The 25356-nt window shown below is 39.2% G+C and overlaps 2 protein-coding genes across 2 annotated transcripts; both read right to left on the bottom strand.

Annotated features, from left to right (window-relative positions):
* Nucleotides 1-221: 221 nt before the first annotated feature.
* LOC132104532 (tripartite motif-containing protein 16-like) lies at nt 222-4852 on the bottom strand. The gene is made up of 8 exons (XM_059510085.1): nt 4317-4852; nt 4110-4177; nt 3351-3933; nt 2518-2613; nt 2212-2445; nt 1630-1777; nt 1459-1506; nt 222-1030 (listed from the first exon to the last, which is right to left on the bottom strand). The coding sequence occupies exons 3-8, from the start codon at nt 3921-3923 to the stop codon at nt 486-488; spliced, it is 1644 nt and encodes a 547-aa protein (XP_059366068.1). The 5' UTR covers nt 3924-3933; nt 4110-4177; nt 4317-4852; the 3' UTR covers nt 222-485.
* Nucleotides 4853-9208: 4356 nt separating this feature from the next.
* LOC132104531 (glycoprotein endo-alpha-1,2-mannosidase-like protein) lies at nt 9209-17151 on the bottom strand. Its single transcript, XM_059510083.1, has 4 exons — nt 16164-17151; nt 15898-16007; nt 11183-11259; nt 9209-10107 (listed from the first exon to the last, which is right to left on the bottom strand). Exons 1-4 carry the CDS (start codon nt 16666-16668, stop codon nt 9471-9473), a joined length of 1329 nt encoding a protein of 442 aa, XP_059366066.1. The 5' UTR covers nt 16669-17151; the 3' UTR covers nt 9209-9470.
* Between the last annotated feature and the right edge of the window lie 8205 nt (nt 17152-25356).

Below are 25356 nucleotides of genomic sequence, written 5' to 3'. Positions count from 1 at the left end.
ATTAATGTTCATCATCTGGCTGACTACGTCTTGTATTAATTTTTTCTAAAAATCCTGTCATACGTGCACAAACTGACAGTCACCACTTATAAGCTATTACTAATTATTGTAGAAACATACATTTTCTGTAAAGTTGCTTTGTAACAATTTGTATTGTAAAAAGCGCTATACAAATACACTTGAATTGAATAGTGCAAGTCCTTGAAATCTTGGAAATCTGTACGAACCCCGTTTAAGTTACCAGCTCTTGAACATGTTAATGTTTCAGTTGTTGTTAATTGAACTGAACTGTAGTTTTGTGTAACTGTAATATCCCTCCATTATCTGTAGTCTGAGCCTATAAAGGGCTAATGGCAATAGCAGATATATTCCTAGTTAGTTTCAAGGAAAATCAATATCTGTTTTTGTCCACCCCACGCAACCCCCAGAATAAAGTTCAGGCTCAGTTTTTTTTTGCTTTAACCCCTGATAAAAGTGTAAAATCTCTACATTGCACATACTTCTAATAGTTTTGCTGATGACTGACGACCATAGACGTTGAACCCGGGATAGAGCGGCTGAGTGAATGTGGTCTGGACTGTGTGGATGAGGCTCATTGAGTCAGAGACGCTGTAGAAGGACAGAGTTCCTGCACCGTGATCCACAAACACTCCTATCCTACAGCAGCTGGAGGGAACGGGGAGTTTAGTCTGTTTGTTATTGTGCCAGAATGAGAAACTGGAGGGAGAGCAGGACAAACTCCAGGACTGATCATTGAATCCAAAGAAACACTCATAACCCGATCCCTTCCTGCTGACGCTCTTATATGACACTGATATACCAACACCATAAACAGATCCACTCCACTCCAGCTCCCAGTAACAGCGTCCATACACACTCTCTCTACACAACACCTGAGGGTAATAATCAAATCTGTCCGGATGATCAGGATACAGCTGGGGTGTGCCAGTGCAAGTCACCACTCGGTTCCCCTCAGACAGACTGAGGCGTATGTGTGCCGTGTTTGGGTCCAGAGTGAGCTGCTGGGAATCTGATGGAGACAACAACAACACTGGAATCAGGAGTCGTAAAAAAAAAGTTACTTTTATTTTAAAGTAGCCTACTTCTGTTATGGATTTTTGAAAATGATCTTTCATGCAGTGTGTAACACAGCTCTAGGTGAATGAAAACATCCCGCAAAGTTTTAAATCTGAAAGTGCACCGTATATAAAAAGTTATCATCTCGCTCAAAAAAAAAAAAAATGAAATTAGTCATTTTTAAACCGAATACCAGGTCCCATATCCCATAGACAGAACAGACATTGTAGAAATGCACTGGATTTGTTGTTGTAATTTTGCTATGGTGATCAGTCATTATTAAAGTATTGGGCATCACATATAGTTGTATTTTGGTTTGTAGTGGTTTTAAGAATAATGTTTTCTGTCAGATGCGTGTCATTGTGTTTGTCAGTGACTTACATTGTAGGAGATCCTCTCTGGTCCTGGGGACAGTGTTACTGTGAGTGACTGTGAAAACAGCAGATCGAAACACTCAGAGAGAAAACCATACCTGTATTCATTGCCTAAGACTTTCCGTATGATATTAGATGATGTTTGGCCCAGAGAGCAGATGAAACTGTAATATTTTACCAGATAGATAATTAATCTCCTCTTTGCAGAAATCCTCCAGTTTGAGTCTCAGCTGACGGACAGATTCGCTCACGCCATCAAAAGAAGAGAGGAAACTGACAGAGATGACTTCTGTAGATTCAGGAGGAGCCGAGAAACACTGAAGACTCTACAGGAAGAAAAAACCTAAGATGAACATAACTAAACACAAAGATACTGAACACTACATACACTAATAGACATCTTTAATAACAGTCACTTTTGAAGCAAATATGATCTGGATATTAAAATAACAGTTAATAAAAACTGACATCCATCTTGAAACTTTTAGCTATACACAAAATAAAAAAATGAAATGTGAATAAAGCTTTACTCCCTCAAGAGGAATCCTTAAAGAGGAGACATTTTTAAACATAATTAAACTCGTGATTTTAGTGATTAAACAGTTCAAATGCACAATCACGATGCAAAACGGTCTCATTAGGTGACATCATTACTGCGGAGTACCCGAGTGAAACCAGTTTTACATGGTAACGACCACATTTCTAATCAAAATTAAAGACTTTAACAGCAGGGTTTTTTTCTTTTCTAGACCTCTGTTACCTGCAGGAAATGGATGTGATCGTCTGTGTGTGAAAGCTGCTCCAGCTCAGTGTTTCTCTTCTTCAGATCTTCAATCTCCTGCTCCAGTCTCTGCATCTGTCCTTGAGCTCGACTCACTGCAGTCTTCTCCTGATCTCTGATCCGCTGTGTCACCTCAGAGCGGCTTCTCTCCATGGAGCGGATGAGCTCAGAGAACATCCTCTCACTGTCCTCCACCGCTGTCTGTGCGGAGCGCTGTCAGACACACATCACAATCAGCTCAGGGACTGAAAGAGCAGTCAAACGTCTCTTCTTCTCCAAACTCACCTCATGAGACTCCACAGCGTCTCTCAGCTGCTCAAGATCTTTCTGTCTCTGCTGGATCCTCTGCCGGAGCTTTCTCTGCGTCTCCTTCAGCTGTTTCTGTAGGACAGAAAAACACAAAACACCTGGAGACAAATACATCCATCAGCATTTCAAATGTTCTACTTTTCCTAAAACAGAGCATATATAACAAGATAAAAGGTTTGTCAAGGTTGTTGGCTTGAGAAAGCCTAGCCTGAAAGTTTAAAGCGGTTGTAAAAGCCTAAAGAAAATTTAGCTAGATTAGATGTTACTAGCATGTTTCTAGCATGATTAGCATGTCACTACGATGGATAGATCAGATAGACTAGAAACATTAGAATTCGTTTAAGTTGATTCTAAATAGTACAAGGAAGGGAAGCTTAATGGAGTCTTTCGGGCTTCAGTTTGTTTACATTTGAATTCTGACAGTCTTGGCTCGTCTGAACATTCCATTAATGAAAGTCTACGGAATTTTTATGGTTTTGAATCTTGAATTTTTATGAAAACCATAAGTCGGATGGGTCTGAAGAGTTGGGCTGAGTTTGGTGGTTCTAGCATGAAAGCTCTAGGACGAGTAGCATTCAGAAATGTAGTCTAAGAAGAAGAAGTCAGTTGGTTGTCTTCCTGAAGCCACCCTAATTATTACTGTCAAAACAGAACCTCATGTTTAGTTATAGTTGGGAACTTGAACGATGTGACAAAGGTGAGTTCATCTTGAGGCGTCATGTAGTGACTCTCAGTGGAAGTGTAGATCACATGGATACTGCAGTGAAGAGGAACATTAAAACATCAATGTGTTTCATTTCAGCTCTTACCTCTTTCTCCGTCCTCTCTGCTGCAGTTGACACAGTCTCATGGGTTTTATGTTCTTCCATTGCACACATCATGCAAACAAACTGCTGGTCAGTACGACAGAAGACCTCCAGAAGCTTCTCGTGTCTCTGGCAGATCATCTGCTGCAGACGTCCATTGGCATTGGTCACTTTGTGTCTCTTTCCAGAGCGAAACTCCTGATGGCTCTCAAAGTGGGTTTGACAGTAAGACTCCAGACACACCAGACAGGACTTGACGGCTCTGTGTTTTCTTCCAGTACAGACGTCACACTCCACGTCTCCAGATCCAGCAGGAACAGCAGCTTTTAGTTCGGTCTTCTTCAGTTTCTCCACCACTTCAGCCAGCATGGTGTTTTTACTGATCCTAGGTCTGGGACTGAAGGTGTGTCTGCACTGAGGGCAGCTGTAGACCCTCTTCTGATCCTCCTGGTCCCAGCAGTCTGTGATGCAGCTCATACAGTAACTGTGTCCACAGGCGATGGCCACTGGGTCCTTCAGGAGGTCCAGACACACCGGACAGATGAACTGATCCTCCGAAACCGTGGCTTCAGCCATTTCACTGCATCTACACCAATACATACAACAGCAGATCAGTGTCAGTTTCTCACGGAGTTTCCTGGTTGTGTGTGTGTGTGTGTGTTTGAGAGAAGTGTGCAAAGCAAGCGTGTCTGTAAACATCTCACATACTGAAATGTCCACTAGGTGTCAGCCTCATACAGAAACTGTTAAAGTGTATAATACCTTCGTCTTCGAGGATGATAGAAATAAGCTGGATGATGTTCTAGCCAAATGTACTGCTCACCGTTTACCTAAAAAGAATTAAACTAATAAGATGTGCTCCTGCATTGAACACTGTTTGCTGTTAGACTCAAAGCAAATACGTGCAACTTACAGATAGTTCAGGGATGCAAAGGTCAGACAACGTTTGTTGAGAGAAACAGAGCTTACCTTGAAGCAGGCAATTCAAATCTGTCAGTGCAGAGATGAGATTCACGTCGAAACGGGAGGTTAGAGGATGCCAAAGATCGTGATCGGTGCAAACTCCTTCAAAGGAAAGCAAGGCACGGAGCAGGACAGTTGTAAGCGCTGTGGTACCGAGCATCGGCCTGAACAATGTCAGCATATGGAAAAACACAGTGCAAAGTGAAATGGTAAAAATAAATGAGCCAAACAATGGTTTTTCTAAAGGTGTCGGCAGGGTGAGCTGCGCGAGCGCATCGGAGTGCGCAGTCATCACTTAATGTAGAGGAGTTGTAACACCCCCAGGTCCACCAATCAGGGATAAGGAGATAGGAGTCACATGACAACTTCAGTGTGTGGTGTGTACCCACCAGAGTTGCCAAGTCTGCATATAATACGAACTTTGGCTTTCTTCTATTTTTTTTCTTTTTTGTAAAGATGCGTGAACAAATCGGGAGGCGTGTTGCGGTTTTGGGGCTTATTTATGGTTGCTTGCTAGGAACACATGACAAGCAACTTGGTTTCTTTTCATTTATGTTCACTGTATTCTCCAATGCATTTAATAGTCAATCAGTGCAAAAATATAAGTGCTGACGTGATTATTCTTTAATGAGGGATTGAAAAAAATAAATAATGTTTAAAAAGAAGGCGCGTGACGCTGTAATACAAGCGATGATAGTGGCTGGGTCGTAGCACTAATATGTGAAAAACATTTTGTAAACTTTATTCTAATCTCTTAAACACATGCAGATTTTGACAGATGTCCGTCCCTGCGTTATCCTGTGGGTGGCGCTCTAATGTTGATTGACAGGCTCGGAGAATCATACAGTCTATGCGGAAAACAGGCATAAAATGCTATATCATAATTGCTTTAATTCAGCATTTATCATATCCAAATGTTGATGTAGGAGGTTACAAGTTGTGGAGCAATTCGGGTGAGGAAGTAGATCACATGTCTATTCTCAGAATAATAATAAATGAAACACAATATAACCATATAAATGCTATTCGTGTGAGCGCATTTAAACTAAAGGATTTATCCTTTGTTTATTTGATCCACTTCTCCACACAGACAAAAGAAAAAGAAAACACAGAGACACATGTCACATGTTACTGACCTGAAGCAGACACGTAGCTGAAGCGGATTGATATCGTCTTGGTTGGTGGTGGAGCGAGGTTGGTTCACGGAAGGTAACGTGAAAATAAAGCGGCGTCCGCGAGACCTCATCAGAGAGTGTGCGCGAGACCACCGCGTGCCTCACATCTTTTGTGTCCGCGCGGTCAGCAGATTTCAAAAGCACCATTGCACATGCGCAGGATGTGTGAAGAAGCCAGCTGTTACTCGAACCGGTACATTCCGTCAATAAAACAATACTAAGACAGCCAGGTGTGCATTCAGCGGACCATCAGCGCGCGCTCTCGGTAGTATGAAGACAAGTAGTCCGCGTCCGCGCTGTCCGTGTGTGTATCCGGACTGTGCTCATGCGGAAACACCCCCGATGGCTCTCCGTTAGAGCGCGCTGCAGTTCCCCTCTTCACCACAGATTCACGTTGAAAATTGTAATTAGCAAAATGACGTTAGAGAGATACAACTTAGCATACATTACATAACATGTATTAACAATACATCCAAAGTCATCTGAACTAATGGAAGAGAAGAAAGAGAGAAAAAACAGCAACAGAACAAATAAAGGAAAGAGGATTATATAATAATAATAATAAAAAGACACAAAAATACATCAAACCAAGTATTAATCACGGTACATGAAAGATTTAATAATATCTCCTCAAAAAAAGAAATATATCTATATATATTTTTTGGTATTAATTAATCTTAGTGATTTAATGAAATGTTCTACTTCACATAGGAAATCTATAAAAGTAGTTTTTTTTTTCTGTTTGAGAAAATAGAACTTTGCCACAAGGATAAGAAAGTTAACAGTGGATTTTGTTGACGTTAGAAAAACAATAAGAACTCAAATCCTTCCAGAAAAGTTATGAAACGTTACACGAGAAAAATAAATGGCAACTATATTCACTTTCTTTTTTACAGAAGGTACATATATCAGCTGCGTCACAAAATGTAGATAGGGTATATCATTATAGGGTATATATTATGCAAAATTTGAAAGTGCACTTCTTTCACTTTATTCGGTATACAGTACTTATATGGTAATAACCATGTTTTCCTCTAATAATATTATCTATTTTAGAACCCCAAAAATTTCCCTTTTGGAGAAATTGAGTTTCGAGATTGAGAAAGTTGACGAATAAATGTATTATTACATTCTTTACTTAAAAGCGACACACCTCCCAAACATTACTGTGAAAGTTGTTTTGTGCATGACTCGTAGGAAAGGGAAGCTTTCATTAAACATATGAATCCAACAGGAATGGCCTTTATAACAGAGTTAAATTCTTTAAACGGAATGGGACATTGATGGATATTCATAAAGCATTCATAAGATAACAAATCGCCATTAGAGTTGGATAGATTAGCAACAAAAAATATGTTTTTATCAAATCATTTATCAGAAAAAAATGATCTATTTCTGATTTTAATATCCAAATTATTCCATAAGATAGTTTTGTGGGGGAAAAGTTTCCAGGCTAACAATGCTTGTTGATGAAATCTAGCCAGTTTAATTGGTAACTTACCAGTAGAGTAATTGCATTTCATCAAAAAAGAAAGGCCAGCTACCCTCTTAAATAAATTATTAGGAATAAAATACCACAAAGAATCTGACCCAAGCAAAGATTTTTTAACCAATTAATTTTAAATGTATTTTTAGCATCATCAAAATTCAGGACTTCAAGACCCCCATCACTCCTTTTGTTTGCTAAAACATATTTCTTCAATTTGTGAGATTTATTGTTCCAAATAAAATCAAGGAAAATCTTATCTATATTTTTGGAGGTGTGATTATCTACAGCTAAAGACAGGGAAGGGTACACAAATCTGGAAAATCCTACTGTATTGGATAAGAAAACTGTCTAAAATTGATAAATCTCTTTGGAGCCAATTCTTAAAAATATAATTTGTTTTCGATTACTATTGAGAAAAATTCTGAAATTGTCTACTAATTATTATTTTTTTGTTATATGAATTCCCAAATATTTAACTTCATTTTTGATTTGTATTTTCAATTTTCCTTTTCTACAGTATCAAATAAGCAAATAATTTCACATTTAAATTAAGTTTGAGCCCAGAAGTGTTAGAGAAAGCATTGATTGTAGTTAAGACTTCAAGACCTTCAAGAATAGAGTATCATCTGCTAATTGTGAAATTCGAATCTCTCTTATAAAGATATTAAGACCAGCAAAGTTATTATTGTGCAAAATATCTATGGATAATGTTTCTTCAACAAATAGAAATAAAACGGGACTCAAACGGGACCTTGACATATTCCGCAAAGAAAAGAAACCTTGGTGATGTTCGTGAATGAAAGATTATACAGCTATCTATTCCCTACTTTCAGGATTATTTTTAGTTTGTCTGTGTTAGTTTTATTTTTGGTTTTTGCTTGTCTGCCTGCCTGTCTTGAGTTCCTTGTTTTTTGCCTTGGTAACTGTTTCGACCTGTTTGTAGTTGAATTGTGCATTATCTTGTTTCCTTCATTTGTACTTAAGTGTTTATATATTCCTCTTTTTGCATCCTTGGTGATCCGTTTTTGCCTATGTTTTGGAGAGGCACACAAAGGCATTTATGGACATTTACGATCATGTCCACTATGATGAATACCTGTGTGTGCTTTTCTGGACAAGCTTAAATGATAAATTTACCCGAATTCCTTGGCCCTGCAGATTTCAAAGGTATTTTAAGTTGTTACAGTGTAATTACACAAATAAGCTTTGTGTGGGGCTGACAATTCATAGACTGCTATAACAGCTGTGGCTAACATTAGCTCAACATGAAATCTATCTGGACACAGTTTGATTAATTACAGTGTCGTGATCATTACACTAAACATTCATCACACATGACTCCACCGTCCTCTAGTTGTAAAATGTCAATGTTGTGCTATGTCCAAGAGGGTAACATAAGCTTAATGAAACTCAAATTTGTGTACATCACATCAAAATAAATGTAAGTTCTAGTTTAGGAGTATCCTGCATTAAATAATACTGTACTAATGAAAAATGAGTGGGACACATTTGTGTGTTACTTCTTTATAAAATCATTCTTATTCAATTTGAGACAGACTTAAATGTGACAGTTTATGATGACTTCAGACCAATTCATCCTGCTCAGTCTGTTATTGTCTGTGAAATACAGCATTAACAAAACAGTTGATTTACTTTTATTGTTTAATAATAAATGTGAGTTACAATATGCATAATTAGGATTTACTGAACGTAATAAATCAGCCATTATTCAAACAAACAATCTATATCCACAACCACCAACTATTTATATGTCATCCAATCACACAACAAAGATATAGTCTTTAAATACTGAGGCCACACTGTTGCTGCTAACACAAGTCTGATGCAATGTCTAATGTTAAAAGACTAGCAAAAATGACAAATTCACTCAATCCTATGCACTTCCAAACCACACTCTGAATACAAAAGGAGGCATGTAGCACAATGTTCTCACTTCTCTTCTCCATAGGATGACAGATGCTGTTTAGGTAAAAAAATGACAAAGTAAAACGAAAAAGAAAAAAATATATATTAATAACAAAACCCATTAAGGCATACCATAAAAACTGCGCGCTAACTTTGAGTTTACAGTCATATCCGCTCAATTATGGCACATCAAGACATTTCGTGCCAGGTTTGATGTCAGCGATGGCAAACTCGCATGTTTTGGGCTGTTCGTGATGTCCCATGTATGCATATGCACTTGAATGAATGAGAAAGGACAAATGCAACTTTCATTTTTAGACAGATCTCAATCATTGTTTTTTTTTCTTTCTTTTTTGTTTTTTACATTATGAAGATTCTTGAAAGAAATCCGTCTGCAAGACAGTAAATCAATTGTTTATAAATAGACCGAGTGAAAGAGCAAGAAGGTGTCTCGTCCTTGCTAATCCGTTGCCCTTAAAATGTATGCATAAATTGAAAGACAGTAATCGGTAACACTGATAACAACAATAACATAAAAACCAAACAATGGTAAGACGTTACGAGGTCCGGTCACATAAGCCACTGCTCTTTCTCCTTACTGAAATGTTCTGCCCACTTCCTGGTGAGCTCCAGATAGTGGTCTGGCTGATGGGGCTTGTAGTCCAAATACAGACGGGCCACAGTCTTCTTAGGCACGGCCCTCTCAATCTGAGTTCCTTCATGCCACTCATTAAATGAAGTCACTGTGATGATATCAGGCCTCACGGACATCACTGCCTGCAAAGAGGTCTCGTAATATCGTCCATTCACCCGGTTGCGTGTGTTGTGGTTGTTCCACGGCCGGACGGCGGTGTCCACATAACCAGGTCCAGCACTGGGCACAAACAGCAAGTTGTTCTTGTCGCAAAATGCTTTGATCGCTTTCCAGTTCTGGTGAGAAGATCCAAAGGAGAAGCCGTTAGAAGCAAAGTAGGTGTACATGCCGTCGAAGCCTCCAGCCAGGATGTCCTGCTTGTGACGCTCCTCCACGATTAAGGCGATGAAGATGCCATCGTAAGGCGTTCCTCGGAGACTGTGAGAGCCCCTGACGGTCAGCAGCTCAGCCCAGGCCTCCGGCGGGGTAAGATACGAGTCGTACACATAAAAGAGCGGAAGGATCCTCCCAGCGCTGGACCTGAACCTGTAGAAAGCTCTGTGTGTCCCGTATCTGTAAATACAGGGATGTGTTTATTTCTACTGGACTCTGTTTAGAACACAGCTCTATTATAGTACATATAACATGTATTTAAATTATCTATTTATATAGCTATATATTCTGCAATTTTCTACGAATCATAACTTTTACATAAAACAATATTAAGTAACAATTATATTACTTAGTAATAAGATATTGTGAACTAAGAATGCAACATTTTTACAGCATTCCTAAATCAAAGCATACTGTAATGTTAATTCATGAATATATATTCATTTTTTAATTCATGTGTGTTCATAATATTAGTTCATGATACATAATGCATTAAATTAATGAAATATATCTTGTGGTAAAGAAGTTACGGGAAGTAAAATATATTATATAAAACCTTTCTGTGCCTTTACTTTGGTAGTTACCTTGCTGTCTATGGAGGGCCAGAAAGCTCTTGGATTTCATCAGAAATATCTTAATTTCTGTTCTGAAGATGAATAAATGTATAATGCGTTTGGAACGACATGAGGGTGATTCATTCATGACAGAATTTCAATTTGTGTGTGAACTATCCCTTTAAGCTAACTACAACCCAAATATAAGAGAGTTTTATAACAGCGTTCTTCATCGTTCTGTGCTTTCTGAAATATTACGTGTCTTTGTTCTTTGTACAGATGACACTCAGGTCATATAAACCTACACTTACTTAGCTCAGCTTTACATGTCTTTCTTTCCAAAGCGTTCCTGTTGCTAGAGAACAATTCAAGGACAAATGACTTTAATATATTTGCTTAACAAAATGAATCATCATCTTATAGTGTTATAGAGTTACACACTGCAGCCGTTGTTCTCTTGAACCTGAGTGAGTTAGACACAATACCATCGGGTCATGTTATACGTTCTGTTTCATGACTGATTAATGGAAGAAAAGACCTCTGTTTTTAAACCACCACTCTCTTTTCTGTTAGGCTGGATTGAATTTCACCCTAACTCCTGAGTTTAAAACAAGCCAGCTCATCAGGACGGAGAAGCGCTAAAGTGATCTTTAGTTCTGGTACGACGTGAGGTATCGAGGTACTGAGGAGGTGTAACGTACTTGTCAATGATGTATTTGATGTTGTCGTGCACACTGAGCTCTGTCCGGCCTTTGTAGGGCTGCAGGTGAAACGCTACCTGAAAAGAGTTGAAGGTATCGAAGTAAGACCGTTTCTAGAAGTTTCTAAATCATGTCTCATTCAAACACATCTGTCTGTATGCCTGCAATAAACTGATACAAATCTTGATGATACAGCAGAGAGCACACAAATGATACTAAACAGTAATACTAAGTTAAGTAAGACACTAAAAAATGTTAAATGCCATTGCATTAAATGCAAAAATATCAAAACAGGTGTCATCTGATCAAATAAATGCTGCATGGGAGATTAAGTGCTGGTGTGTTAATGATTTTCAGAAGATGAAGGAACTCCAGGTGTCCAAAATCACAGGTGTAGTTCATTAAATTAACATTTCACAACTATAAAGAGTTCACTTTTTTTTTTTGGTCACACTTTATTTGAAGGTCCAGTTCTCACTATTAACTAAGACTTCAAAAAACTCGTATTAATTATGCTTACTAACAGTTAGTAAGGTAGTGGTTAAGTTTAAGTATGGAGTAGGATTAAGGGATCTAACATATGGTCATGCAGAATAAGGCATTCATATGTGCTTTATAAGAGTAAACAGTGAGAATTGGCTCCTAAACTAAAGTGTTATCTTATTTCTTTACAACAAACGTTCATAAGTTCACAATGCACTGGAGGCAAAAGATTACCCATGTATCAGAGATACTGATAATTTTGCTCTATTCTGCTGCAACACCTTTGTAAGGTTTCTGACAGATGACTTTCTCAAAGTCCCAGAAACATGGTAGCTCAAGACACAGACGTGTCATGTTGAATACTCAGAGGAGACAGACCCTCTCCACTTCAGTGACGGCGACATATACAAGGCTGATTGAACTGCAAAGCCCTTAGAGCCTTGAATGAGAAAAGCCAAGCGCAAACACCCACCATTTTTCCACACCGCCAATCCAGAAGGGCTTCATAAACTGTTTCCATCACAACCTGAATTTAGTGACGCAGCTCTGTCTATCACGGTCAGTTTGGACATGAACATCTGCTCTACACCAGTCTTTTGAGAATGAGGTTGCCCTCTGTCTCTTGAGGACTGACCGCCAGTGTAGTCAGTTACTGACTCTACGTAGAAAAAGAGGATAGAAAGAAAAAGCCTCTGCCCATGTTTGTTGTTAAATCTCACAAAGTTGTCACACTCATACAATGGATAAGAACAAAATGATGGTGGCCTGAACATGTTCTGGTGAATTGTGAATTTGCTTTGACAGATTTTTGCAAATCAGAGGTGTCAGTTCCCTTCTGAAATCTCTATTGCGCTGCCATCTAACAGCCAAGCACAAAATGTCTGTTTAAAAAAATAAATAAACATGAAATGCAAATGAGATTAACATTTCTAATCAAGGGAAGATGTAGTGCTTTGGTGGTTGGAAAGTTTTAAAGATGTTTAGAAAAACTCAAAAAGACTAAAGTAGTAATTCATCCCAAATATGACATCCACAGCGCATGGACAGTTTCTACAAGGTTTTCTGGAAGGCAATGTGTCTAAGTCACATCAATTGACCATCGGAGTGCCTCAGGGTTCAGTGGTTCACAACACATTAGATTCGATCACACAAATACACCATCTTGACAACCTCAGTGTTTTTGTGCCTTTCTGACATCTTAGCCGGGATGAGACAACACCTTCAGCTCAGACTCGCAAAGACAGAAGTGGGGTGGGATTTCTCAATCTTTTGTTAAAATGCAAGTGATAATAACCTGCTTTCAAGTTCAATTAACAAGTTCAAGTTATGCTTTCAACATAACACGTTAAGAGAAATAGTGAGAAATGTCACCATTATTGTCAAACATAAAGACCAGAACGAAGCACATCCAGTGAAGAGATACTCTTCATTCATTCACTGCTCAAGCAGCCACTGGGAGCACTCATGAATGAGCACAAATGACTGTTATTGCTTTCTGTTTCCAAACGAATACCACGAATATACCCAAAACAGAGCAGTTGAGCAGGTCGAGGTCTTTTGGAAACAGCATGACGTTCTGCAAATTACTTTACAGATAAAGGACATACTGTACTGATGAAGCTATTTAAAAATGAATAGTCCCAATGTTATGGCTAAAATTGAACCATTCTATGACACATGGGAAGAAAACACAACTCATACACTGACAACAACATTACAATAATCTCTGTGTTCCCTACTGGCTTCTTTAGACACCAGGGGATTCTGGGCTTACAAAACATGATGGACAAAAAGGCCCAGTAACAACTTATCAGGCAGTTAAGCGACAGTGCCTATCTATTATTTTATTAACTACAACCCGAATTCCGGAAAAGTTGGGACGTTTTTTAAATTTTAATAAAATGAAAACTAAAGGAATTTCAAATCACATGAGCCAATATTTTATTCACAATAGAACATAGATAACGTAGAAAATGTTTAAACTGAGATATTTTACACTTTTATCCACTTAATTAGCTCATTAAAAATTTAATGCCTGCTACAGGTCTCAAAAAAGTTGGCACGGGGGCAACAAATGGCTAAAAAAGCAAGCAGTTTTGAAAAGATTCAGCTGGGAGAACATCTAGTTAATTGATATCAGGTCTGTAACATGATTAGCTATAAAAGCTTTGTCTTAGAGAAGCAGAGTCTCTCAGAAGTAAAGATGGGCAGAGGCTCTCCAATCTGTGAAAGACTGCGTAAAAAAATTGTGGAAAACTTTAAAAACAATGTTCCTCAACGTCAAAAGTGAAGCCATATGTGAACATGGTCCAGAAGCGCCGTCGTGTCCTGTGGGCCAAGGCTCATTTAAAATGGACTATTTCAAAGTGGAATAGTGTTTTATGGTCAGACGAGTCCAAATTTGACATTCTTGTTGGAAATCACGGACGCCGTGTCCTCCGGGCTAAAGAGGAGGGAGACCTTCCAGCATGTTATCAGCGTTCAGTTCAAAAGCCAGCATCTCTGATGGTATGGGGGTGCATAAGTGCATACGGTATGGGCAGCTTGCATGTTTTGGAAGGCTCTGTGAATGCTAAAAGGTATATAAAGGTTTTAGAGCAACATATGCTTCCCTCCAAACAACGTCTATTTCAGGGAAGGCCTTGTTTATTTCAGCAGGACAATGCAAAACCACATACTGCAGCTATAACAACAGCATGGCTTCGTCGTAGAAGAGTCCGGGTGCTAACCTGGCCTGCCTGCAGTCCAGATCTTTCACCTATAGAGAACATTTGGCGCATCATTAAACGAAAAATACGTCAAAGACGACCACGAACTCTTCAGCAGCTGGAAATCTATATAAGGCAAGAATGGGACCAAATTCCAGCAGCAAAACTCCAGCAACTCATAGCCTCAATGCCCAGACATCTTCAAACTGTTTTGAAAAGAAAAGGAGATGCTACACCATGGTAAACATGCCCCGTCCCAACTATTTTGAGACCTGTAGCAGAAATCAAAATTGAAATGAGCTCATTTTGTGCATAAAATTGTAAACTTTCTCAGTTTAAACATTTGCTATGTTATCTATGTTCTATTGTGAATAAAATATTGGCTCATGTGATTTGAAAGTCTTTTAGTTTTCATTTTATTAAAATTTAAAAAACGTCCCAACTTTTCCGGAATTCGAGTTGTACTAGTAAAATCTTGTTGAATTTTTAAATGAAATCCTACAAGGAATGGTCATATGTAAAATCATATTTACTTCCTTTATAAGAAAAACAATAAGACACAAAATAAGATATAATATCAGGCTTATTTCCTGACAATTTACACACCATATGGGTGATGTAATGTGAAAACTGTGATACATAACAGAGGTCTTTATATGAAGTCTTACAACATAGCCAATATATTTGTTATTTTAATAAGCACAGACTTGTTGTGGAAGTTATGTTTTCCTTTCACTTTAACCGTTCAAGATGAACAGCTGTAGAACACATAGGTCACTAAATTGCCATGAAATGACAACCACATAAATATGACCTCAGATATACCTTCACTCACAGAAAAAAGGGTATATTTAGGGGTACAGCAATTTGTCACTGGGGCATCTTAAAGGAACATCTTTGTATCTAAAGGTTTTTCAAAGATTCCCTTAAGGGTAGTACTCTAAGGCAGGGGTTCGTAACCTCCTGGGGGACGGAGAGGGAGCTGCAGGGGGGCTGGGAATTCATGAGAAGCATGTAACATTAAAACGAACAAATGAGGGTTCACAATTAATCTGTTAAACTGAAATAGCAATATATCTTTTAAAATAAAATTGCAATTATCAAATAAAAGAAAGCAATCTAAAGAAGTAGGTAAATAGCTAAAGAAGTAGACATTTAGTTAAAAACTAGCTGTAGCTGTATAGTTTACACACAGGCAGCTTGTAATACTATGCTTTCAGAGCAGCTCAGTTTACAGTTAATGCGTCTCTGACAAACCCATCTTTGAAAGTGCCCTGAGTTTAATGAATTTTTGTAACACAATGTGCGCTATGTTCACTTTATTTACATTCGCACATAATTGCCAATTTTTTATGGACTGACATTTACAGCATTTCAGCAAAATTTCAAGCAGCCTTACCCCTAAAGGTACATATTGTGCGTATTCTTTTCTGACAGTGTTTAAAACTAATACATAAGAAAAAAACCTCTATAATCCAAGTGTTTGTGTAAGCAGATAAGTTTTATGGATCTCTCACCAGTTACCTTGATACTGTGTCTATGGGCAGCATCCATTACAGCTGGCACTACATCCTCAGTGGGTTTGCCATGTTCATCTGCCACACCAGGAGGGTACCAGGACAGGACCACCACACCTGGCATCAGAAGTAGAAACACATTGCTCTACAAGCAACATTTCATCTCTATTTATTTTTTTTTAATGATGAAAGGCCATCTACATTGTACTATAATAGCCAAAGAAACATAAAAATAAATATATAATTCATCAAATTGTATCTTGGCCATAAAACCTGCAGCTGCCGCTTCGATTTGTGCCATATGGGATTCAATAACATCTGGATCTCTGGAGCTGTAGGGTCCCAGTTCAGGGTAATAACTGGACGCAATGTCATCTGGAGGATTGTGTCGTCCATTTGGGTGACTGGCAGCTATTTTGGGATCCCAGTGTGGTACCAGTACATGGTCCCAGTGTATATAACTACCGTCCATCTGTGGCGAGCCATACCATAAATAATAGAAGATGTGAATGTCATAGAATATGCTGTGGTCAGGACCAGAGTTGGAAAACACTATCTTGGTGTCACTGCCCCCAGCACCTTTGTGACCTGCTGATTCAACTACTTGATTGGGTCCCTGGTCCATTCGCTCTCCAATCAAAGGCATCAACTCCATTCCTGGAGCAAGATCCGAGAAGCCATCAGTGGGTTTGAGGGTTCGTAGGCCCATCATAGTACCAAAAATGAACAAAGTGAACAACAGAAGAGCCACACATGCTTTCCGGCGTAACCTGTTCATGGTCGCTGTCCGTGGTGCTGAAAACGGCAGTTCAGACAGAAGTTAGTGTGATCGAGGCCTCCAAAAGAGGGCTGTGAAATGCGTTTCTTCCATCTCCAATTCCAGTTTGCCCTCTATGAGGCTGCCATTTGGCACTCTGGACTAGTCGCTTGGACCTTATCAGGAACAATTATCACAGTGCATAGATTCGTCGCAAAAACCCGTTTGAATTCGACGGAAAAGCGTCCATGCAATCACGCATTTATGACATGCACCAGTTCATCCGTCTCCATCGCTTCATTTGTGCTGCTTCCCACCAGCAAACTGAGCGCAGTCTTCTCTCTCGTGTTCTCCCACGCGTGGACCTGTATTCTAATAGCTTTGCGCAGTATAATAAACTTTCACATCAGATGCAATGGCTTTGTGAAAGCATCGGCTGATTTCTGTGCCTCTGTCGCCGGTGTGCTCGTGATACATCATCTCTTGTTACTGGAAGGTGGAGTCTCGTGGGTTTGTCACCATGCACGCATGCTCAGACAATGACACTGACTGTGTTCGCAATGGCGTGATTCTTGCTGCATACTAAGCAGTATATACTGAATACTGCATACTATTTTATAAAAGAGTATGTAAAACAGTTCTTGTTATGCAATGATATGCATTCCAATCAGTAGTATGTTTTACTTTTATTACCCCTTAATGTATGTATATTTGATTCTAGCTATCATCTTTAAGAGATATGGTTATTTTTAATAATAAAAAAGCAATATGAAGGGAAAACGTTTGATAGTTATAAAAAACAAAAAATCACAAATGGTGCTTTACTTCCGGAACATTCATCAAAAATAAATAAATAAATAAATAAATAAGATCTTACATTTTAGTATTTACCCACTGTTTTTAAACATTATCTCGAACAGAATGACATATGCAGTAAACATTTCAGACATTACGTTCACACAATGACCATACACTTTTACACTGATGTTAACCAGATTAGTAGGAAACCATTGCTTTCCTCACGTGAAATTAGAAACACATCAGCCTGATCAGTGGGTTTCATACTCATTAAAAATATAGATAGGGCCCCCACCAGTCACATCCCCTTTTCAGACCTTTATAAATAGCTAAATTGTCCTGTTTTTTTTATATATATACTTTTTATTCATATTTTTTCCTGTTGACATGCTTTATGCTATTGGGTGGTTCTTTATACCACCCTATACTGCCGCTAAGGCCAGTGCCCTCATTTTTGAAAAGTACAATATGATCACCCGAAAATATAACTATCACAATAATGCCATGAATCTATATTTCTGAAGTCTGAACTCCTCCCCCAGGTCCACAACCCCGCCCCACACAGTACATTTAGAGTTGAATCAGATCTGCTAACTTATCCATCATCCCAATAATTCATAGTTTATGAGAGATTCTTCATCATAAAAGGTTTTCAATCCATAAAACTCTTCCGTCTTCGGTTTGAACCGTTGTATGATCACATGTAATGTCCTGCGACGACATCTAGTGGAGAACAATGCATTGAGCGGCACTTTTGAGTGAATTCCCAGAGCGCTCCAGTCCAGTTCATCTCAGTCTTTTGATTTCTACGATAGATTGGTGGACAAAGGCTCATCGAATACCTTAGATAATATATAAAATGAGAACACAATAATCTAAGCGACTTTTAATGTGAGAACATACATTTTAATTGTCATAAAAAAATATCTACATAGTGCAAAATTCAGTTCATAATGAGGACAGATTTTCATGGTTTGCTCTTGTAGTTATCCATTAAAATGTTTTATTTTGAGGCAGTGATTTTGGTATGTACAACTCCAACAATCACTTTAGTGATATTCAGAGATCATAATTGCTTGTTATGGGGTGGGATGCCTGTTGAGGCAATAAACTCAAAATACAGCATTAGAAGCTGTTTACATTTTACTCGTGGAGGTGGAGCATTGCGCACAATAAATCAGTCTGAACCCCCTCAGAGTGCTGAAGATGGTACAGTCCATTTCCAAACACTCTGTGAACTGTCCAAGAGACTGAATGCCACACACACACACACACACACACACACACACACACACTGAAGATGCCCTGATACACACCTGTTCTGCCAAAGACAAACATTATGAACACAGAACTGAAAACCAATTGCTGTAGGGATGCACATCATTGTTAAGTAAAGCTTTAATCTAGAATATTAAAGTATTAATACTGGCCAGTAATTATTAATAATTATCTTGAAAAATACACATCAATTCAGATATCTAACAAATAGCAATAATAGTGTATGTGGCCTAAACTGGCATAGCTAAGCTTTTCCTCCCGTAACATCAGCTATGAATCACGTGCTTTGCTTTGGTATAGAAATTGAATATGCAAATGCAAATGACAGGATGCTTTAGAAACATGCATTTTATTTCCTTTTTTATTATTTTATATTATTTATTTCTGATATGCATTTTCAGACAAAATTAGCTTTTAATGGAAATTGAGTGAAGAGGTAATGTAAGTATGAGAAAAGTGCTGATAAAAAATATAATGTTTTATGATGTTGTTATAATTACTCTTGGCCAATAGGTGGCGCTGTTACCAAATTGATGTGGCATGGTCAGTGTGAGGTGACAATGACACATACAAAGTTTGGTGTAAATATGTCAAAGCTTTGTTGAGATACAGCCTCAAATGCATTTTGGCATCCTTCCAGCAAATTTGTTGATGCGCTAAATGAGAACCGTTTCGTATATTGATAACTTTTAGCCAGTGGGCTCTGAAGATGATCCGCGTCAAATTTGGTGAAAATCGGACTAACGGTCTAGGAGGAGTTCGAAAAAGTAGATTTTCAACATTTCGACAGGAAGTATGGCCAATTTTGGCATAATTGGAATTGATGTTCTCGGCATGACACAAAGAATATAGAGAGACCATTTTTATTTCAATAGTCTAATCGATTCAAAAGTTATTACCATTTTTTAGATATTTCATTATAAATCTTGACCACAAGGTGGCGCTGCCACCAAACTTTTTGAGTACCTTCAGGGCATGGAGCCGAATATTTTTGTAATTATTTTTGTAACGATACGATAATGCTTTCAAAAAATACAGCATTTTAAAACATAATTCAAAATGGCTGACACCTAAAATGGCTGATACAAAAAAATCTGGATATCATTGGACTCAACATGACTTACTGAATCTAAAGAGACCATTCAGAAGTTATAAGCCAAATATGCATTTTTCATATCTCCTGACCACTAGGTGGCACTGCGTCGAAACACTGCAGGTAGTCTCAGGTCATGGATATTATAACACACACCAAGTTTGGTCTCAATATGCCAAACCTATGCCGAGATATAGCCTCACATGCATTTTTGCGTGCTTTTCGTCAAACTTGTTCACGTGTCATTCGAGAACAGTTGGACAAATCAACTTGAATTCCTTAACTTTTTGCCAGCATGGTCTGAAGATGATCTGAGGCAATTTTCGTGTAAATCAGACTAACCGTCTAGGAAGAGTTCAAAAAAGTGAATTTTGGGGTTAAATCGACTTGGCATGAGCCAAGGATTCAGAGGAAAAAAAGAATTATCATTTTATTGCTTACGGTTCAAAAGTTATTAGCATAAAAATATTGAAACTTTGGACAAGTGGTGGTGCTAGAGAGTTGGAGTTAGAGACTTCAAATTTGCTATAGTTAATGTTGGGACTGTCCTCAATCTATGTGCCAAATTATACAACTTTCCTTAATCGGTTCTATGGGCTGCCATAGACTTGCGGCGGAAGAAAATTACGCTAACGGATACAATAGGTGCCTTGCAACTGCACCTTCGGTGCTTGGCCCCTAAATATAAAATACTGCTGTAATATAAGGGAATGTAAAAAAAGACATGTAATAAAATTTAAAATAAAGTTAAATAAAGCAGCGCAAGGCACATGGCAGATAGAGTGCAAATCAACAGTGCAGATAAAAGATTTTTAGTGCAAAAAAAAAAAGCTTATACAGTCTGATTAAAGTGACAAGGTGACAAAGGGCTCAAGAGCAGTTATTTTGTTTAACTGACTGATGAGGTAGTAGAGTGACGTCGGTTCCATGCTGAATGAGGTATCGAGCAGACCACTGCTGGACAAAGTGACTGGTGCATGTTATCATATGGTAGTTGGGGGGTGTGGAAGGACCTGGGGATGTGAGATCTGGGGGTGGGGGGGTGCCTGGAGCAGAAGAGGGATGGGGGGCAAGTTCGGGAGCGAGTTCAGCTTCCTGACAGCCTGATGGATGAAGCTGTCCTTCAGTCTGCTGGTCCTGGCCTGGAGACTCCGCAGTCTCCTCCCTGATGGCAGCAGATTGAAGAAACTGTGTGATGGGTGAGTGGGATCACCTGTGATGCAGAGGGCTTTTCGAGTGAGACGGATTCCGTAAATGTGCAGGAGGGAGGGGAGAGAGACACCAATGATCTTCTCAGCTGCTCTCACTATGGGTTGCAGAGTCTTCAAGCAGGACATGTTGCCAGCGCCATACCACACAGTGATGCAGCTCGTCATGAAGCTCTTGATGGTGCCTCTGTAGAAGGTGTACATGATGGGGGGCGGGGCTCTGGCTCTTCTCAGTTTGCGGAGGAAGTAGAGACGCTGCTGTGATTTCTTGGCCAGTGCTGCTGTGTTTTCAGTCCAGGAGACGTCAAAGTCAAAGTCACCTTTATTTATATAGCGCTTTAAACAAAATACATTGTGTCAAAGCAACTGAACAACATTCATTAGGAAAACAGTGTCAATAATGCAAAAATGATAGTTAAAGGCAGTTCATCATTGGATTCAGTTATGTCATCTCTGTTCAGTTAAATAGTGTCTGTGCATTTATTTGCAATCAAGTCAACGATATCGCTGTAGATGAAGTGTCCCCAACTAAGCAAGCCAGAGGCGACAGCGGCAAGGAACCGAAACTCCATCGGTGACAGAATGGAGAAAAAAACCTTGGGAGAAACCAGGCTCAGTTGGGGGGCCAGTTCTCCTCTGACCAAGACGAAATCAGTAGTTCAATTCCAGGCTGCATCAAAGTCAGAGTGTGTTGATTTTGATATTCTAGGTATTATCAAATTGCCTGAGTTTTGAGAACGTAGCGGACGTAGAGGATTATAGTGTAAAAGGAGCTCATTCAAATACTGAGGTGCTAAACCATTCTTTATAAGTAATAAGCTTTATAAGTAATAAGCAATATTTTAAAATCTATGCGATGCTTGATAGGGAGCCAGTGCAGTGTTGACAGGACCGGGCTAATATGTTCATACTTCCTGGTTCTAGTAAGTTTTTAGGTCCTATAATTAACACCTCTGTTTTTTCAGAATTTAGCAATAAAAAATTACTCCTCATCCAGTTTTTTATATCGACTATGCAATCCATTAGTTTTTCAAATTGGTGTGTTTCACCGGGCTGCGAAGAAATATAGAGCTGAGTATCATCAGCATAACAGTGAAAGCTAACACCATGTTTCCTGATGATATCTCCCAAGGGTAACATATAAAGCGTGAAGAGTAGCGGCCCTAGTACTGAGCCTTGAGGTACTCCATACTGCACTTGTGATCGATAGTCCTCTGTGATGTGCTCACCCAGGAACTTGGTGCTTCTCACTCTCTCCACAGTTGCACCGTTGATGGTCAGAAGAATGTGCTGAGTGTGTGCTCTCCTGAGGTTAACAAAAATCTCCTTCGTCTTCTCCACGTTCAGAGAAAGATTGTTGTCACTGCACCATCCGGCCAGGCGGCTCACCTCGCTCCTGTAGTTTGTCTCATCTTTGTTGCGACTAAAGAGACCCACCACAGTCGTGTCATCCGCAAACTTAATGAAAAGATTGGAGTTGTGTAACGGTGTGCAGTCGTGGGTCAGCAGAGTGAAGAGGAGGGGGCTCAGCACACATCCTTGGGGTGCCCCAGTGTTCAGTGTGATGGTGCTGGATGTGTTGTTGCCGACCCGTACTGCCTGAGGTCTTCCAGTCAGAAAGTCCAACAGCAAGTTGCACAGCGAAGTGTTGAGCCCCAGCTGGATCAGTTTGTAAATGAGCTGTTGAGGGATGATTGTGTTGGATGCTGAACTGAAGTCTATGAACAGCATTCTGAAGTATGAATCTTTTTTCTCTATATGTGTGAGTGCTGAGTGGACGGCAGTGGCGATGGCATTGTCAGTCGAGCGGTTGGACTGATATGCAAACTGGAAGGGGTCCAGGGAGAGGGGAGAGGGCAGACTTGATGTGGTGCATGACTAGCCGTTCAAAGCACTTTATGAGTATGGGAGTAAGTGCAACAGGACAGTAGTCATTGAAGCAGGATGAAGACGGCTTATTCGGGACTGGAATGATGGTGGTAGTTTTGAAACATGTGGGAACAACAGCCTGACTCAGTGAGATGTTGAAAATGTCTGTGAAGACATCAGTGAGTTCTGCTGCACAGTCTTTCAGTACATGCCCAGGGATGTTGTCAGGACCTGGAGCTTTGCGTGCATTGATCCTGCTGAAGGATCTCCCCTTACACTGTCTGGGGTCAGCGTCATCATCTGGTCGCCAGGAGGAGGTGGAGTCTTCTGTGTGTTGGTGTTGTTTTGTTGCTCAAAGCGAGCGAAGAAGTTGTTCAGCTCATTCAGTCAAGTCAAGTCAAGTCACCTTTATTTATATAGCGCTTTAAACAAAATACATTGCGTCAAAGCAACTGAACAACATTCATTAGGAAAACAGTGTGTCAATAATGCAAAATGACAGTTAAAGGCAGTTCATCATTGAATTCAGAACTTCTCTGTTCAGTTTAAATAATGTCTGTGCATTTATTTGCAATCAAGACAATGATATCGCTGTAGATGAAGTGACCCCAACTAAGAAAGCCAGAGGCGACGCCGGCAAGGAACCGAAACTCCATCAGTTGGGGGGCCAGTTCTCCTCTGACCAGACGAAACCAGCAGTTCAATATCAGGCTGCAGCAAAGTCAGATTGTGCAGAAGAATCATCTGTTTCCTGTGGTCTTGTCCTGGTGCTCCTCTGAGACGAGGTCTTTACAGGGGATCTGTGTCTGGGGCTCTAGTTGTCCTGGTCTCTGCGGTCTTTCAGTGATGTAGAGGTCCTTTCTAGGTGCTTATCCACCATCTGGTCTGGATACGTACTGGATCCGGATGACTGCAGTGACCCTCTCATCTGGATACAGACTGGATCTGGTGGCTACGGTGACCTCAGAATAAGAGAGAAACAGACTAATATTAGCGTAGATGCCATTCTTCTAATGATGTAGCAAGTACATAGGGTGTTATGGGAAGTGTTTCTGGTTCTGCTTTACCTAATTAATGCAGCCTAAAAATCCTTTAACGGATTTGGATAATAAAAGCATATTAGTATGTTATGTGTAAGCCAGGTTAAAGAGATGGGTCTTTAATCTAGATTTAAACTGCAAGAGTGTGTCTGCCTCCCGAACAATGTTAGGTAGGTTATTCCAGAGTTTAGGCGCCAAATAGAAAAAGGATCTGCCGCCCGCAGTTGATTTTGATATTCTAGTTTTAAGAACGTAGTGGACGTGCAGGATTGCAATGTTAAAGGAGCTCATTCAAATACTGAGGCGCTAAACCATTCAGGGCTTTATAAGTAATAAGCAATATTTTAAAATCTATACGATGTTTGATAGGGAGCCAGTGCAGTGTTGACAGGACCGGGCTAATATGGTCATACTTCCTGGTTCTAGTAAGAACTCTTGCTGCTGCATTTTGGACTAGCTGTAGTTTGTTTACTAAGCGTGCAGAACAACCACCCAATAAAGCATTACAATAATCTAACCTTGAGGTCATAAATGCATGGATTAACATTTCAGCAAATTTTAGGATGAAATCTATGGAGACGTTTATAAATGAGACCCCAGTTCATCTGAAAAACAACTATGTGCTTTGTAAGTGCCAATGCACCGTAAACAAATTGAGGCTTAAAAATTATTTTCTGTTTCTTTACTCAACACTATATCACAGAAACTTTTCAATGAACCAAAAACATACTTTATAATAACTGCATACTATGGATCTTTAGTTGAGAATTAGTAAATAATTAATTACTCATTTATAAAGCGTTGACCCTAAATTAACAGACATTAGTAAGCAGTTTATAAATAGAGCTATGCTTTGTTCATGATATATAAGCATATTTATAATGTGCTTAACAGGTGTATTTTCATACTTTATTAATGATCAATTTATAATTTCTAAATAATTATTACATTATTTACAAGCTAGCTATTTAGGAGTTGTCAGTTAAATTGTTTCTTTTTAATCAATATTTGTTGCTTTGGTGTACCTTGTTCAGCATCCTTGAGCTTGGGAAAGGCGATATATAAATTAAAGATATTATATTATTGTCACGAGCTGAGCTGTGACGTGCTCACAAAGCCAGCAGCCAGCCGAACGCCGCCGCTAACCTTCACTGTCATTGCCGTTTTGCTGATCTATTATGGGTGCACTATTTACAATATTGTTTACTACAGTTTGCCATAAATACCAGCTAGCATGCAATGTTGTTTAAGGTGCAGGGAAAGGCCTACCGGCATTCTTAAATGGCAAATGGTTGTGCTTGATTCCATGCATATATTACACAAACTATACATTGACATTTTGTCGCCCATCTGTATTAACATCTTTTGGTATCAAGTAATGAAAATATCCACACTGGCTGTCAAACCTTTCTTTTTATTTAGT

Source organism: Carassius carassius, chromosome 25 (assembly GCF_963082965.1).
Source record: "Carassius carassius chromosome 25, fCarCar2.1, whole genome shotgun sequence".
NCBI lineage: Eukaryota > Metazoa > Chordata > Actinopteri > Cypriniformes > Cyprinidae > Carassius > Carassius carassius.
Note: the sequence above shows the minus strand (reverse complement) of the source record. Positions and strands in the feature narration are given on the sequence as shown.